The sequence below is a fragment of the Chaetodon auriga genome, chromosome 2 (assembly GCF_051107435.1).
Source record: "Chaetodon auriga isolate fChaAug3 chromosome 2, fChaAug3.hap1, whole genome shotgun sequence".
In the NCBI taxonomy this organism is placed as follows: domain Eukaryota; kingdom Metazoa; phylum Chordata; class Actinopteri; order Chaetodontiformes; family Chaetodontidae; genus Chaetodon; species Chaetodon auriga.
The window spans coordinates 18,811,777-18,829,190 of NC_135075.1; the positions used below are offsets into that span (position 1 = coordinate 18,811,777).

The window sequence follows — 17,414 nt, forward strand, 5'->3', positions numbered from 1 at the left end:
AGATAATTGAATAAATGTAATGCAGTATTTCTCAGACTCTGTTAAATTCTTTATACTTCCATCAGCTGAGGTAACAAAATGACTCCATTAGAATAAGTGTAGCTAATCTTCCAACCTTCTTCGGTTCTGTTCTAGACTTGACAGTAATGTTCTGGGTTTGAGGCCAATCAAAGCCGACAATGATTTTTACTAAATTAAGTTCATCCACTGGCAGGAGTCGATGCACTTACTTCAAATTACAGGATGATCATATGCCAGTGCTGAGACCCAATAATTTGACCATGCCAGCAGGCTTTTGTTGAATTCACTTCTACATTATTCCTCACTTTATAGTCTGCATGATCTACCTCAAACTGTGAAACGAGCTGATCGCTGGCTGACTCAGCTCTTTAGGTCACCAGTTTCCCCACAGGTGCCATAAAATGTCTGCTGAACACACACGGTGACTAATCCAGTCCCCTGTCTCACTATAGATATCATTACTGTAGCTGTGGCCCTCAAACTGATTTATATCAAGCTTTTCAGACATTAACTGAGCACATTGGAACTTGAATTTATAACAACATTTATAATCCATGACAATCATTTGTGAAATACTAAATTGTTATATATTATATTGCTATGTATTAGATCTCGCTGCCAGAGCGTTTTTTAACCAAATAGCTTATTGATTCATATGTTGTTGATGAAATGCAACCTTGTTAGTATTCCTGTCATTTTGTTAGCATAAATAAATAAATAAATAAATAAAAAATCATTGTCATGCGGACAAGAGACATCCAGAGAGCCAATCTGACAAAGAAAATTGTATCAAATATTGATTTTGGAGCTGCACAGAAGAAACTCCTGGCTGCCTGTGAGCTTTAAGCAGGCTGCTTGTTTTTATCTGAGCCCATGCCAAAATAAAATATTCTTAGTTATTCAGCTAAGCTAATTAACTAGCCTCCAACATCTCCCCAAGGACATGTTTGAGCTATTTTCTCACAAAGATAACATTTTTTTGTTTTGCTCTCTGCAGGAGTATGTGCTTTCTCTCTGTGTTGCAACATTTTGATTATTCATCAGAGCCTCACAAAGTTTTAGACAGTCAGTCATTTCTATGCGAAGATTTTTTCCCTTTTAAAATGTGAATGAAGAGCAGAGAGAAAACTGTAACTCCGATAATCCATTAACATTCATGTTGCTGTCAGTATCTCTATATACAGTGAGTTAATCATGGGTATGTATTTTTTTTTATTAATTTTTATTATATATATGTATTCTCCCCGGGGACTTTTAGTATATATTATATTGTTCCACAGAAGAAGCTATATGTTCGTACTTCATGCTGCTCCTCTCCACCCCTTCAAAACTCATCCACTTTCTCCACCCACAAAAACTTTGTTGGCGTCTTAACACATTTGAATCTGAAAAACTTCAGTTCACGCTGCATCACAGTCGAGCTCACTGGGGTCTGTCTGAAGTCTGACACCATTCCAGCACTCACATCTTGGACTCTTGTCAGGTAGTAAGGACATCCATCGTATGAACTCTCCTGACTGATCTGTTACACTATTTAATGTGCTGATTTAATTTACATTTTTGCATTTGTATCAAGAAAGGTATAAATATACATTTATTTTTATCTGTGTGATTCGTCCAATGCACAACCAGCCATGCGAATGAGGAGAATCACGATGCTGTTTGGCTTCTTTGTGCTGTCTGTTGGGTTTTTCTTGGACATGGGAGCATGCACTGCAGGTAAGGAACTCTTATTTATTTATTTTTTTTCTTTTTAGAGTTTTCTTCTGGCAGCAGAAATAATACTAACACACCAAATCAATATAGCAGATTTGCCCAGGCTTGTTTGGGAACACAGACCAATTTTTTTTTTTACCTCAAACCATGTTGAAGGTGGCTTAGGGTGCACCGATGAAGAAGTTGGTCTGATTGACAACATTAGAAAATTTGGTTTTGTCTCTTTACAACTGAAGTTTGACCCGGTCACTGCATTTGTCATTCAGTGTGGTGGCAGCTTGCTTTTTTTCTCTGCCAAATTCTCCATGTTTTCACTGCTGGATGTGATAGAAATTTCTCAGCCTTGACAAGACATAAATACATAAACAGCTCGGATCAATATCAAAGTGTAGCGCCACATCCTGTCCAAAACAGAAATAGAAGGAACAGAAAGGGAAGCAAGCCAGTTGACACACTCACAAAAAAACGGTAATAAATCAACTGTATGGAGCAAACAAAAGCTCTGTGTTTCAGAGGCCAAAAAGTGACAGGGGCTTGAAGAGCTTGTATACGTGTCATCTTTTGAAAAGGAGGATCTGATGGTTGTCAGGATCACCCTGTGGTGATGGATCCCCAGGGCCTTGGCCTGAATCGAGGCTTTTGATAGTCTTTGACTTCCCTCCCATCTCACAGTGCCGTGGCATTGATGCTCTTTGAATTCAAAAACTGCGCTAAACAGATTGTGGTTTGCAAATCGTTCCGGATCTCTAGGATACCGGAAACCAGCTGCGACTAAAAGGTCAATACATGTGCCCCTGAATTCACCTCAGACGTCTCTGCATGCCAGAGTAAAGTCTGAAGATGGTCACTGAACAAAGGGGCCTTTCATTCAGATAAATTTAGGGTGGACATCAACTGTGGAAAACATTTATCAGTCAAAATAAAACAACAGTCAGTTGCTGTCCTACAGTTCTCTAATGTATCGATATTATTTGTTGTCATTCTTACCTTTGTAACTTTTCATAGTGAGACAAATCGAACTCATGGAGACCAAGGCAGAACAAGGCAACATACAGAACATACAGAACAAGGCAACATTAACATAATCCACATCTTACATTTCACTTTTAAATATGTCAAATTAGAAGAACTAAGCAATAAAAAACATTCATGAGAATCTCCACAGCTATGCTATCTGCTTTGTGAGGCTATATATAAGCATGGTGATGCTTTAAGCTAAATGCTAACATCAGGAAAGTCAAGGGATTCATCCTCTTGGAACCATATCCATACAGTAGATGTTGAGATTTTTCACTGGATAAAAGGAAACTAAGACCTGCAGGTGAAAGTCAGAGGATCACCAAAGTCACTATGAGACATGCTCTGGGAACCATGAATGTCTTTACAAATTTTCATCTTAATCGATCCATTAATTGTTGAGATATCTTAGTACGGACCGGTGTAATGGACCGACACCGCCATCCCAAGAGCTGTGCCTTAAATCGAACCATTGCGGACTTGTGACCCCTCATCGTGGGTTATGGCCTTATGGACATGAGCTGTGAGCAGTTGAACCAGAGAGACATTTTTTTTCTTGATTTTGCCTCATTTAAAGGGTTTTTGGAGGCCTGCAGGGGTACAAGTATCCAGTATTTCACCAGAAAATAACACACAAAACAAGAACATGTAACTGATGTTCCTTTCTCATAACTTTAATCATCTGGTGGCCCTCAGATTTATCTTGAGACCCCTTGGGAAGTTTGATTTATTCCCCCTCATTACCTCCTAAATTCCCAGTTTTTAAAAATTCATTGAACTGTGTGTCTGAAAGTTATCACACTAACATGTTCCTTACTTTTTCCTCTCAACATCAGTGCAATCAGAGCTGAGAATCACAACAATTAAGGTAGTTCATTTGTTTCTTTCAAGCCTATAGCAAAGCTAAACACACAATTTAATATAAAACACATTTCATTCATTGTCTTTTGACATATTTCCTTTAAGCAAGAGCCATATACAATGTCCAAAGGCACACAGCTGGAGGGCTTTTGCATGGACCTGCTGTCTGAGGTCGCCAAGAAACTGGGCTTCAAGTACAGAGTGCAGCTGGTGAAAGATGGCTCATACGGCAGACAGGATGAGAGCGGGAACTGGAATGGGATGATTGGAGAGGTGGTGAGAGGCGTGAGTACATGCAAACTGACATTTGGAGGGGTGAAAGGACAGCAAACCACGCTACAGAAGCTTGAATTACCCAGCTGGCATCTGTGACTCACAACTGATGCATTCAAAATAAGTGAATATGTGGTGTGAACAATATCAGCACGGTTCTTGTTGCAATTAAAATCTTTTGAATTCTCTTAAAGTAAGTTTTTATTCATTTCCTACAGGACGCAGACCTTGCGATTGCTCCGCTGACTCTCACTGCAGCTCGGGAGAAAGTGGTGGCGATGACCAAACCGTTCATGCAGACAGGGGTCAGCATCCTGCTGAGGAAGGACATCTCTGAGGGAACTGGCTTCTTTGACTTCCTGGCCCCCTTTTCAGCTGAGACTTGGGTCGGCATACTCATGGCCTACCTGGGGACTGCTGCTTGCATCTTTATAGTTACCAGGTCGGTGATGCAAGTCGTTTGATTTCTCTTTAACGTGATAATTATGATTTATCTCTTGGTATTTACTGATGTGCTGTGGATTTAAATATGAATTTATAGTTCTTGTCAGAGTCCTGCAGACAGTGCAATCCCTTTGAGTGGGGTCACATTAATAAGTCAGATTTTTATGCAAATGCAGGCTCAGCCCATTTGAGTGGAGTCAGCCTCAGACTGAGCAGAACAGATTCAGCTTCCTCCACAGCCTGTGGTACACAGCTGGAGCTCTGACTCTACAAGGTAAACAGCAAAACCTGACACCTTGTATGCCACCGAAGATAGATAGATAGAGAGGAGAATCTCTAAGCTCGATGAAATTTGCTAATTTGTTTCTTTTCTGGAAAATTTCTGTCTTTTTTCCTTTTTACTGAGCTCTCCTTGTGTTGTCAGGTGCTGGCCCTCATCCCAGAGCTCTGTCAGGACGTGTCACCTGCTGCAGTTGGTGGTTATTTACCATCGTCCTCCTGGCTTGTTATTTCTCCAACCTCAGCTCCTCTAAGACCTCTGACGCCACTCACCTAACGGTGAAGGGGTTTGATGACTTGGCCAATCAGGACGTGATTGAGTACGGCTGTTTGGCTGGCTCCTCCACCCTCGCCTTCTTCAAGGTACAGACATTGGATCACTTACGGACCCCCCCATCTCACTGCTGTTTCTCTAATTCTTTTTGTGCTTCATCCAGAATTCAAACAATCCAGTGTACCGCAGAATTTTCGAACACATGGAGAGGACAAAGAGTTTTGTATCATCTATGGATGAAGGGGTCCGCCGTGCAAAAGAGGGAAACTTTGCCTTTATTGGAGAGTCTGTGTCCTTGGACTTGGCAGTCGCACGCCATTGTGAACTGGTCAGAGCACATGAAGTCGTTGGCATGAGGGGATACAGCATTGCTGCTGCCCTTGGTGAGGCTATTCATTTTGAAAACTCAATGAAATGAAAGATTAAACCTATTGGTCTCTGTGTGTATGAACCGTCTTTGTTACGTCTCTTTGATGTATTTTCGTTTTTGTCACGCTATGTGCTTTGCTTTGAAGCCAAAGATGAATTTTCTTGTGAGAGTGGACAATGAAGATGTGCTCTCTATTCTATTCGATTCAATTCTGTTCTATTCTTCAATTTCCTCAAGGCTCACCCATCATAAAGAACCTCAGTGTGGCAATCCTACAACTGAGCGAGGCAGGGGAGCTGGCTTACCTGCGAAGCAAGTGGTGGGCCAGCAGCTGCATAGCAGACAAGGCCAAGTCTTCAGCTGTGCAGCCACACAGCCTCAAGGGGATGTTTCTGGTTCTCTCTCTGGGCTTGGGGCTGGGAGCACTGCTGGCTGTCCTGGAGCTCACCTCCAAGAGCCGCAGAAGCGCAGCTGAGCAGAAGGTATGTGCAAGTGCAGTCACAAATCACATCACTTCTGTCAGGCGAAAAAAACTCCATCCCCAAAGTGTCGGCTTTTCACACAAAAACCAAACCACCCTTTCTTTCGTTCCACATTGTGAAATTGTGTTTATTCAATAAGATTTTAAACTGTGTCACAAGCCTGTAGGCTGCCATGTTTGCTCAGCCATTTAAAGACAACACAATCTGTTTGTTGGTTTTCACATCATCTGAGACGTCAAGGCTCACACAGTCACGCTCACTCAGCCTCACGAGCATGTTTACATTAAATTTATTAGCATATATTCATGAATTGATTTGTGTCACTGCTGCTTATATTCATGTGTCCCTCTCAGAAATCCTGCTGCACCGTCCTGACTGAAGAACTTAGTCTGCGCTTGAGGGCCAGTGATGCAAACAAACCCCAGGAAAACGTAGACAAGGATAAAGAAAAGGCATAGAAACATCCTGGAAACCTTTTCTGAAAACTGTGATTCCTTTAATTTTTAGTTCTTTTGGTTTGATAGCTGTTCAAATTTGACAGAAACATTAACTCAGTTGTAGGTTTTGAACTTTCTTACATGTAAATACATCAGTTAAAACATATTGAAATTTAAAATAAAAAAAACTCACGTTTTATTAAAATAATCAATTTATTGATTTTAAAGTACGAATGCTACAGTTTCAATGAAAAAGCAAATATCATAGTTTAGATATTATAAAAATAATTATTAAAATGATCAATGTTTACACTTAAAAACAGATAATTTGACTAACAAATAGTGCTCGTGTACTTCAATTTTCTTCTGTTTACTGTTACTTTTTGATGTATGACTCTGCATCATGCTGTTTTGTACAGTTGGCAAAGGCATCACATGATGTCAACGATTTCTTTTCAAAAACTTCATTTCATGCATAAAAACTGTGTTGATTGTAAACATTACAGCAGGCCTAAAATAATAAAAACTGTCTAATTGTGTAATTCTGTGTCGTGTCTTCCGGTTTATCTAGAAAGAAAAACATAAGTTCTCATCATCGTCCTCCCACACCTCGTTTTTGTGGTTATCACTCTTTTGCTTCGTCTTCTGAAGGACATCGCTGTCTGTGGAGTCACAAATCTTAAATGCGGTCTAATCTAAGAAGAACAAAAAAAACAGCCAAACAAAAGTCATGATTCAATACAACCGCTTAGCTTTTGTACCTGCAGTTCTTTTTATTCCACAAATGTGAGTCACTCATCTATGACTCATCATTTAGAAAGAGCGGCGATTTGCAGCGGATTTCTCTCATCCTCTGGTCGAAAAGGGCCTTCATCTCCCTCTGCAGGGTGCCCTCGCGTTGCTCTGCAGCTGGCACGCAGGAGGGCACAAACTCCAGGCTGTCAGTGCTGCCGTCACTGCTGCTGGATGTGCTGTCAGACAGGCAGAGGCCGTTGGGTATGGGCCTCACCTGCCTGCTGTAGCTGCCGCAGTTCTGTGCTGTCTGTGTCTGCCAGTTGAAAGCAGGCTTGCGGTTCACCATCGGTGTCTGAGAAGAGGTAGTCTGTTTTCGAGGGCAGCTGCGTGAGCGGGCCTTAGTTCGCATTGGTGTGGATGGTCGGGGGGTGGCTGGAGCCTCTAAGGTCCGTCTCACCCTGGCAGGAGATGATGGGGGGATGAGTGGAGGGGATTTGGCTGCAAGCTGGAGCAGAGGATGTGGCACGGGCTGAGGCTGAGGGGGTACGTCAGGCTGACTCTGAGTTTCTGGTGGATGCTCAGGTTCAGTGGCTACATCCTTGTCTGGCTGTGGCTCTGTTGGTAATTCCTCAGATTGTTCATGCTGCTCTGGTTCAGACATCTGAACTGTCTCCTGCTCAGCACAGTTTGACTCTGGTGATTCATCAGGTTCATTCTCCAACTCTTCCTGAATTGGATTTTGGCTGTCAGGAGCAGGACCATCAGGACAAGAAGCCTGGGGAGAGGTCTCAAGGTCAAAGCTATCTGCTTTTGCACAGGGAGCAGGCCACATGTGGTGGGAGTCAGTGGAGGACATCCGGCTGAAGATCCCTCTCCTTGTCTCTGGTGGTTCATGAATTTTAACTCTGTGAGCTCGCCTCACTGGCTCACTCATGGCCCCTTTGTGGATGGCAGCCTTGGCTGCGGGCCCTTGTACCAGAGGAGACATTTCCCCATTCCTGCTGTCCTGAGAGATGGCATCCAGATCCTTGCGGAAGCACAGAGCACGGCCGTCTTCTGAGGACAGGACAGAGAAGTCCAGAGAAGGCTGCCTTTGCTGACCCTTCATATGCTTCTGCGCTGCTTTTTGGATGTGTTTTCTGGCAGCTTGCACCGCATTTGTGGGTTTGATCTGTTTTACAAAGGACACCAAAGGTTTTAAGACAGAGTTGAAGCTAAAATTCGGTGTGTGAGTTGTATTTAGAGTATCTTACCTTTCCTGTTATATCATTGATAGCCACATGAACAAAGATGGATGACGCTGCCATTCCCTCCAGATATACATGCCGATAACCTATAAGTTTTGCATAAAAAATCATGTTAACCTAAATTTCATTCATGCCAAAGGAATAGTTTGACATTTTAGGACATATGCTTCTTTACTTTATTGCCAGGAGTTTGCTAATTAACATCTTATGGCTTGTTCGTTTGATCTGCACAAGCATAAAAATTACGAAAGGTTATGTGTGGGACCATGTCTTGGCTGATAGAACGTGTTAAGTAGTGAATCATAGAGGTGCAGATTTTGTTATTTTTGGAACAAGCCAGGTCAGGTGTGTCTCCCTGTTTCCACTACCTATGCTAAGCTAACTGACTGCTGGCTGTAACCGTATTTATTGGACAGATAGTCACAGAGAGACAGAGAGTCACATTTTTCTCACCAAACTCTCTGCAAATTAATGTTGTTTTTCTTGTTAGGACAGGGGTTGCAAGTGGGAAACTAACAAAGACAGCACATAACCATGTCAAAAAAAACAAATAGGTGGACAGAAATATGAGCCCCTTGAATTCTAAACAATCCCTTTAGCTACCCACTGAGTCTACCAAAATGATAGATAAACAAAAGAAAATGGGCTCAAAGTGGGAGACCCTAGATAGGGGGAAAAGGGTGGACTGGAAAACACTCTTCACTCAAAATAAACAGTCAAACTCATTCAGACCAAATTAGAACATGGAGAGACAACTGAAGGTGTTGTTTCTCCGGAGACACACAACCAAACTGAGGCAGGGAAACCCAGCCTCCTTATGTAGCCTCCCAGTCATGCTGATTGGGATCAGCATCACCTGAGCGTAAAGATCACAGGTGCACCCACTAGCTCCTGATGAGCATGAGGCCTGTGACCTGGATCTTTCCATAACATTCTGCAAACTGAACTTTTTTTCTTCATCAAACTTCAATGCTTGCACACACAGGGTTTGCATATCAAGTAACCCACCTGGCATCATACTGGTGAAAGCAACAGTCCTCTGCCCAATGAAATCCCGTCCAATAGGATCATGATCCCACACCTGGAAACGCACTAGGGCGATCTGCGGCATTTGAATGTTGAAGACGAGGGTCTCTTCCCACATTGGGTTGAATCCTGAATGACAGTAGAAGGGAAGTTACAGTTGGGTGTTATGAGATTTATATTGCAATATGCATTTTGTGTACATACCATTATCATCCACCACCCTGGTCTGCTGCTTGGAACAATCAATCGGCAGACCGATTATCTCGACCTCAACAAAGGGATCAATAATCTGGAAGTACAAAAACATGAGCAAAAACAGCATTTTAATGATGAGTCCTTTTAAAAGTTTTGTCAGGTGTATCAGTAATGGATTGTATCTACAGTGTGTTGTCTTCACCTCTCCTCTGTCCCCAAACATGGAGTCTTTGGGTTTGGGAAGCTGTTGTCCACTGATGATCTTCAGCACTAACTGAGTCTTCCTGTGTCCTGGTAGAGGATCCTCCAACACGGGGTTAAAGGCAGCTGAGAAAAAACACGAAAAGTGACTAACCCCACACAAAGGGCCATTTTTTTCGGCATAATCTGCACATGTACACATACCTTTACGCATGCACTTAGGCTTCAGAATATATCCACAGTTTCCATTGGTCGAGAACTTGGCTCGGTTCAGTTCAAGCATACGGCCCTCTGTTTGATAATTCAGTGCAACTAGAATGAAACATCAACACTTACATGAACGAAAAGTTGCTGAACATTGTGATTCTCTGAAAGGAATACAGGCTCAGTGAGGGTCTTACCCATATGGCATCCTGCATTCCAGTATGGCTGTGGGTTGAAGTTGCTGGAGTCCACTCTGTAGTTGGACGGGTAGACTCTCAGAAGTTGCCGTTGGTTGAAACGGACCAACTCACCTGGTTTCAGCTGTAAGATCTGATTCATAACAGTCTCATTGAGGGAAGATACTTGCCAGCTGTTCGCAAACCCTAGCAGTCAGGAAAAAAAACAAACATTTGTTCAACTGTAAGATTATTTGTGTGATAAGAAAATACAAAGACTTCAGGTTTGATGTACTGAAGACCCTTTACCTTGTGTTTCTATGTCATGCACACGGACAGATTTTGTGTACTTGACCAAGTCAGACAGAGCTCGGGACAACCTCATTGTTTTCCTCTTTCTGAAGGAAGAGTTACAGACATACAGTTCAACTGTAAACACTGAAACTAAGACCCTCTTTACAGCCAGTGTCAACATGAGTCTTGGGTGATCTGTTCACAAGTGGACAGCCGAGAAGACATCACCATCCACCTGTGTCTATTATGCGTCTCCAAGGTGTTACTTACTGCCTGAGTCACTTTCACTTGACGATCAAAGGACCTTGTGCACAGTTAATACGTGCTGCTTTGTTTGTTCCATATGGGCTAACAGCTAGCAAATTAAACAAAACTGTGAACTAATATACATGTATGGGCTTTTCTATCTGTTCAGACTGACAGGACAAAGTCTCCTCCAACTTACAGATGAGCACAGGACAAGACGAAAATTAACTTGTACTCCACATGCATCAGTGTGCCTCTCCATTTTTTTCCAGCATTGGTGTGCTGTAACTAAAACAAGCACCACGTCCTGCACTGATGACGTATGTTCCTGTAACGTCCTTGTCAGGAACCCATCAGGACACAATGGTGTTTACACAACACATGACATGTGGTCACATGAGTCCCAGACCACCTCTGCACAGGGTTTGAGTGATCTGATCACAATGCGTCTTGGTCGTCATTTACACTTGTATTTAGCACTGTCCACTTGTGATCCAATCACCTGAGATGCATGTTTATGCCAGGTGTAACCAGGGTCTAAGAGAATTAAACAGCTGACACTACTTAATTCAATTAGTAGCCTTACTTGGGATGGTAAACAATTTGTGTCCTCTCCTTGCTGCTGTGATCTGACTCGCCGTCAGATGTCGCCTTATTTTTCACTCTGAGTTTCTTTTTCCTCTGGAAAAAAAAGAGCTGTCATCTCCATGTTGACACATTTTCTTAGGATGCTTCTTTCCTCTACACAACCCATATAAACCAGTCAAATGCATTGTTTGCACTTGTTGTGGTGGTGAGGAAAGGGTACAAGTAGACGAGACATGTGAAAATAGGTTGAGAAAATGAGCAAAGACTGACCTTTCGCTTGAAGCTCCTCATGATCGATCTGCCAAGTCGCCTCTTCTTTTTGGTTGGATTGGCAAAGGTAAGACCACTCCCATCCTAAAATAGTCAATAGTCACAGAACATGTAAATACTCTCTATCTATCTATCTATCTATCTATCTATCTATCTATCTATCTATCTATCTATCTATCTATCTATCTATCTATCTCATTTGATTTGCCTGTTCACTATCATCTTCGTCATCGTCTTCCTCCTCTTCCTCATCACCAGTGTCCTCATCAGACACATCACCCTCCTCTGCATCCGATTCAAGGTTTGCTGGCAGCTTTTTTCCCTAGAAAGTGAGAGTTAATGATTGAATATTACATGTCCATGTGTGCTGCACATTAGTAGTACTTTGTCAGAGTCTCAGCTATTTTACCTTCACTAACACTTTCCCTTTGAGGAGCTCAGGGGAGGGCAGCTTCTTGCATTCATGCATGTTGACACTGGACAGATCCAGTTTGTCTTGTAGCACCTCTTTCAGATACTCAGCCATCTTCTTCTGCTGAGGCACAGTGCAGTGGTTCTCTATGGACAATATCACTGGGTACCTGGAGGGGGGATGGGGGTGAGGTGATGATACCTGAGCTGCCGAACCAGCAAGACGCACACATGTGAAAGCATAATAAAACACATCAGTATCAGCACTCACTGTGATTTTGTGAAGGCATATTTATTAATTGTTTCTATGACATCTTTGAAGAGAATTTTGGATGTCAAGGTATAGCCATGATGAATAATTGGCTCCCCGTCAGGCCCATCCCAGCAGTCCACTGAGAGAAGAGAAAGAAAGAACAAAAGAGTCAACGGTGAGTCACCTTGTGCGCAATGTCATAGAATCACAGTGAAGAGAGCTGAAGTTCTTGTACTGCAGGCTTTTACCCTCCACACAGCGACAGCCTGCCTGGAGAACATAGGCGTACATTTCGACTCGAGACTGAGAGAGCAGCTGGTCTCCTGTCAGGTAGGTGTTGTGTGAGGTGGAAATGAAGTAGTTATTCAGAGGCTGCGTCATGTCCTGGTTCACCTGGTTGTGCTCGGGGTTGAATATATCACCTGCAGGACTCCTCATGAAGTTTGTAAAGCCTGAAGGGACAAAGTGTCAGACCAGGTGTGTTATTTGTACGCTGATGACATGTTTGGTCCAAGTGCCATATGTGATGTTATTGATGCATTATGTTCATAACAAGCAAATTCCCCATACCATCAATACCCAACACCATACGCTGCAGGTTCTCAGGACATGGCTCAAACTTAGCCACTATGTCAGCTAGATGCTCTTTGGCCAGACCTCGCATCTGCAAATCAGACAATATCAGGAATGTCATTTTTGGTTTAACTGATCCAATGTTTTACACATATGTTGTAAGAGCTGAATGTTTTTATTGTGAATTAGCAGCAGGAGGACAAGTTATTTTTAAGTTCTTACTCATCAAGACGTAAAGGTCCAGTATGTGAGATTTAGTAGGAAGTATTGGCAGAAATGGAATATGATAGTCATAAGTATGTTTTCATTGGTGTATATTCATGAACATAAGATTCTTTGTGTTTTCGTCAGCTTAGAATGAGCTCTATAAATCTACAGAGGGAGTGGGTCCTCCTCCACAGAGTCCGCCATGTTGCACCGCCATGTTTCAACAGGAGCCCAGAGTGGACAAACGTCTATAGTTTTATCTGTTTTATTCAAATGTAGGTTATATTCATCTTAATTTTTTCTTTTATTGTTCTAAAATCCTGTCAAACAATAAGCTCAGTTTGATAAAATTACAGACGTGCATGTATTGTTTCTCGAGAACATATGAAGGCAACTTGAATCCTGTGTTGGAACAGCGAACTCTGCCACCAATTCAAACGACTGCAAAGAGACTTAATTACAGAATGTAAATACAGTGTCAATTGTTGAAAAGTGCAGACCATGAATAGTGTCAGAAATGTGGTCTAATTGAATGAAAATGTGAATAACTTATAAATACAACAAATACACACAACAGGGGAAACTTTCCTTCTAACATGAAAGATTGACGTGAATCGTTTTATATTTTGTTGTACCTTCTGTTCATTTTCCAGAAAGCGTGCAAGGTCATGAAGATCCATGACTTCTTTCTGATTGCTGTAGGAGATCAGTATCAGGTAGAGGTCTCTGCGTGTGGAAATCATCTTGTAGAACGAACAGAACTCTTCAAAGCCCAGAGAGCCCTGGTTCTCGTCTGTGTCTGCATCCTACAGATAACAGCAAAACTATTTTAGGAGCAAGAAATAACTCTCAGTGTGTGTGATTTGAGATAACCACCCCGACACAGAAAATGTGTACCACCATAGACCCATCTGAAGGACATATCTCTACCACCATCAAACATGATGGAGCCTGTTCACAGAGACTATCACCATAAGGAGGGGAGGACAGTGAACTGCTGAACTACAGCAATATTGCAGTGCAACTAAAGCCATCTGTTCAGCTGTGGCCATATGGCCTTCCTGTGGCAGTCTCCTGCACTGTCCTGCCAAAATACTGTATATACGTATTTATCTGCTAGCTCCATTTCCATGCTTTTGTCTTGCTGCTTCTCTGACTGAAATGACGTGAGCGTCACATGAAGAATAGGAATCTTAAGGAAATATCCAAAGATTTTATACCTTTAACCACTTTTTTTTCAGGCTTGTTTCTTCTTCTACTAGTTTGCACACTGAGAAAGGCCATCTGCCCACAACGTAGGTGCAAGTCATTTAATTACAGACCTGTCCTACTGTTGCTTTACATTTTTTCTGGCACAGCATGGCTGTTAGCCTAGTTAGCTTAGTTTTCAACCACTACATATTACTAAAATCGAGCCATCAATCAAGCCACCTGTGCAATCATGTTGAAGCTTAACACAAATGAGATTTATGTTTTTTGTATAGCAGTTAAGTTTCGTCGCCCTGTAGCTACAACAGTTGAATTTGTGGTGATACTAGTTTATCGAATATACAAAGGTACATAGATAGGTTTTGCATAATAAACCTATGCCAACTTTCTTAATTAACCTTTGTGGATTTAAGTCTTACTTGAAACATCTGCCTGACTTTCTGCTTGGGTAAATTCACATTTAATTTGTGGAGCAGCTGGTGAACCTCTCCAATGCTCAAGGTGCCATCTCCGTTTTTGTCGGCCTCAGAGAAAGTCTGCTGTAACCACGTGAGGCTGCAGTTAAGGAAGAAACTTCACGTGTGTTCAGTCAAATTATTCTCAACTTCTTGAACAAATGGATGAGGTAACCTCCACTTACTGTGTAGTGATTTATTCATAAAAAATTGTCATTTAGAGATCAAACATGTGCAACAGAGGCTGGATAAAGGATATTGATCACGGGTCCGCTGTCTCCGTGCCAAACTGTCTTCATCGCTGATACCAGCCATGAGGTATTTCAGCCCATTGACCCAGGTGCGGGCCTCTTCTGCGTTGGTGGAGACCAGGTCCAGGGACTTCACACGCTCCCCATAGTAAATACTGAAGCAGCAGTTTGGATCAAAGCGGTTGTCTGCGTACCTCCTGAACATCTCTGACTTTTTCCCCTCACAGACCTCTTGGATGGAATCAATAGTTACTGAAACAGATGATCAAGAAATGCAGTGAGGGTCATTCAGAGATATCCATCATTCTAAATAAAGTGTTTTATTTGGATAAGTGGTGCCTGTGATTGTTGATAGACTCTAATACTGTTAATACAACGTTTATGTGCACATGTTGCTTGGAAAAAGACATCAAGTGGGGTTAAAACCCAGTGTGATAGGTCATCGTCATTAGAAGTATCAGAGCTATTGACAGCAATTACACCAACAAATGGATGTGCAAGCCTCACTTAAACAGGAAAATCAATTTATTTGTTAGTTATGAAGGTAATTGGTTTTACATTTGTCAGTCTCTTGCTATGTGATCAGTGCAGAGTGCTGGAAAATAGATATTGAAAACTCGCGTGGTGACGACTCACTTTTGGCCTTGTCGTGTTTCCTGGAGGGCCGCCACCGGATGCAGGACTTGTGCTCGTCCAGGTAAAAGAATCGGACCAGTCCTTTCTTCTTCCCCTTCAGTTTGGTCATCTGAGTGCCAGCCTGCATGGTGCACATACACCTCTCCACTGCAGAAGAGCACAAGGAGACACAAATGCACCATGTTGGTGCTTAAGTGTGTCCGTCTTTCCAGCTGATTTGTCAAAACTGATTATTGTTGCATATTTTGCTGAGACACCCTGTTGTATAAGAAATACAGCTGTACATGTGTTGTGATTGTGTACAGGAAGACATTACGACAACACCAAAGGAATCCCCAAAGCAGCTGAGACAAACAGAGGTTTACCATCAAGCACTTGTTTATGAGATTATGGGCTGCGTCACACGGGGATTTACGTAGCTGTATATGTGCTAATGAGGCAAATAAAGGGAAACATACACAACCCTGAAATGATCTCTGTCTAACACACAAACCCATCAGTTATCTTTTGCCTCACAGTGATTCAAATGATTTCTCTCGACCTTTCTTTGCTGACAGTTCTTCCTGCTTTTAAATGGCGTGTGTGTAGTGCTTGTACTAAAACAGCATGTCAGAGGCAAGAATTTTCCTGTAACATTCAGGTCATAGTGAAGTAGTGTGATTGTTTTGTGTGCTGATAGCAGGTAACCTTTGTTTGTAATCTGAAGCTCAGATACATGTGACGCAACCTGGCACATCATTCAGGCTAATCCTAAAGGATTGTCTACTGTCCATATGCCTGTTATCTACTCACAGGCTTCCCTGCGTCTCTGTTTTGTTGTGTAGAAAATTCATGCATTTTAGAGGCAAGAAAATAGCTTCAAATCCACATGCCCTGGTTGTAAAGTATAATATTGATGTCATATTTGTCCTGTATGGAAGAATGGTTTGGAAATCCCCTCTTTAGCATCGTGTAGGCACTTCTACTAAACAATGTTCATTCTGCAGTGATTTGAGTGTTTGAAAGCAGCATTATTTCATGAGCCCTGAGTGAATCTTACCTATCTGACCCAGCCTCCATTTAGGCTGTGCGACCACACTGCCACCAATCCAGAAAAACTCCTCTGCGAGTCTGGAAATGGATGCTTTCTGCCAGAGTTTTGGAGAGCTCATAATGGACGGGGTGGAAGAATTCAAGGGACTCGAGGCCTGTTTTGCCTGGTGAAAGGCGCCCTTGGCAAGCGAGGGGGAGAACATTCCTGCTGACAGAGATCCTAAAGACTGAAAGGTGGCCTTCTTGGGTGACATAGAGGACAGCGTTGGGCTGCCACTCAGCCCCGGAGACAGAGGTGCCATTGCTGGGGTGCTGGTCATCCCTGAACTGTGCATTTGAGTCCAGCTCTCCTGTCCCATTCACACCACATGAACCCACCTCCCCGTCACACTGCTGGGCTCCTCAGCAAAGTTTGTTTCTAGCGCGGCTTCTCTCATGCGGATTTTAAAGTGTCAGCATATCCTCTTCTTCCAGTTAAAGTCTTCCCACATGGGATGAGGGAACAATTTTCCCATCCTGATGGCTCATTCCTCATCACCCTGTGTCCAGTGATCCGGTGTAGCCGCCATAGGTTCTTCTGTATTTATTTTTTTGCACTGGGAGAAGACTCGCAGAGAAAGAGTGTGCAACATGTGTCAGTCACTAAATCTTCCTCAAGCTGTAATCCTGTAGTGAGGCTTCAGCCTTGCTTTCATGGAGGGATTTTCACGCAACCAGTAAGCCTCTGAGGAAAGAGGGTGGGATAGAAAGGGTGCAAAATAATCATTGAGCTATACTTTTGGCAGTCATAATCATTAAAGAATATAGAAATTCTAGTCAATTTAAGGAACTGCTTTTAGGATAGACATTATCATGATTTAAGTTTATAGTCACACTAGAGCATTTGGATATTAAGCTTTAAGAGTCCACCTTTCAACCGTGTGCAATGATTCCCCCCTACAGGCAACTGTGTGACATACAATAAATGTATACGTACTGTATGCATATATGTCTTGTTACAAGGGGATCTGCAAATATTTAAGATAAAAGGG

At 42.4% G+C, this 17,414-nt stretch overlaps 2 protein-coding genes across 2 annotated transcripts; one reads left to right on the forward strand and one right to left on the reverse strand.

Moving 5' to 3' along the window:
- The first annotated feature begins 1,402 nt into the window (after positions 1 to 1,402).
- On the forward strand, positions 1,403 to 6,716 carry grik6 (glutamate receptor, ionotropic, kainate 6). The gene is made up of 10 exons (XM_076760535.1): positions 1,403 to 1,504; positions 1,654 to 1,740; positions 3,591 to 3,622; positions 3,721 to 3,900; positions 4,107 to 4,330; positions 4,509 to 4,606; positions 4,757 to 4,974; positions 5,049 to 5,268; positions 5,493 to 5,737; positions 6,091 to 6,716. Exons 2-10 carry the CDS (start codon positions 1,656 to 1,658, stop codon positions 6,193 to 6,195), a joined length of 1,407 nt encoding a protein of 468 aa, XP_076616650.1. The 5' UTR covers positions 1,403 to 1,504; positions 1,654 to 1,655; the 3' UTR covers positions 6,196 to 6,716.
- plch2b (phospholipase C, eta 2b) lies at positions 6,369 to 17,030 on the reverse strand. The gene is made up of 20 exons (XM_076760524.1): positions 16,391 to 17,030; positions 15,352 to 15,498; positions 14,724 to 14,967; positions 14,429 to 14,558; positions 13,436 to 13,606; positions 12,591 to 12,684; positions 12,269 to 12,472; positions 12,039 to 12,159; positions 11,766 to 11,937; positions 11,565 to 11,678; positions 11,357 to 11,440; positions 11,085 to 11,179; positions 10,268 to 10,356; positions 9,980 to 10,165; positions 9,783 to 9,890; positions 9,580 to 9,704; positions 9,387 to 9,471; positions 9,165 to 9,311; positions 8,163 to 8,242; positions 6,369 to 8,080 (listed from the first exon to the last, which is right to left on the reverse strand). The coding sequence occupies exons 1-20, from the start codon at positions 16,740 to 16,742 to the stop codon at positions 6,974 to 6,976; spliced, it is 3,855 nt and encodes a 1,284-aa protein (XP_076616639.1). The 5' UTR covers positions 16,743 to 17,030; the 3' UTR covers positions 6,369 to 6,973.
- Positions 17,031 to 17,414: the final 384 nt, after the last annotated feature.

Bases quoted from the DNA above. Each gene is read 5' to 3' on its own strand.
- plch2b (XM_076760524.1), bottom strand. From the start codon at position 16,742: ATGGGACAGGAGAGCTGGACTCAAATGCACAGTTCAGGGATGACCAGC. The intron at 11,679-11,765 runs GTAAAATAGCTG...CTCACTTTCTAG, and splicing joins AAGGGAAAGTGTTAGTGAAG to GGAAAAAAGCTGCCAGCAAA. The intron at 9,472-9,579 runs GTGAAGACAACA...TTGTACTTCCAG, and splicing joins TGTTTGGGGACAGAGGAGAG to ATTATTGATCCCTTTGTTGA.
- grik6 (XM_076760535.1), top strand. From the start codon at position 1,656: ATGCGAATGAGGAGAATCACGATGCTGTTTGGCTTCTTTGTGCTGTCT. The intron at 4,331-4,508 runs GTCGGTGATGCA...ATGCAAATGCAG, and splicing joins TGCATCTTTATAGTTACCAG to GCTCAGCCCATTTGAGTGGA. The intron at 5,269-5,492 runs GTGAGGCTATTC...AATTTCCTCAAG, and splicing joins CAGCATTGCTGCTGCCCTTG to GCTCACCCATCATAAAGAAC.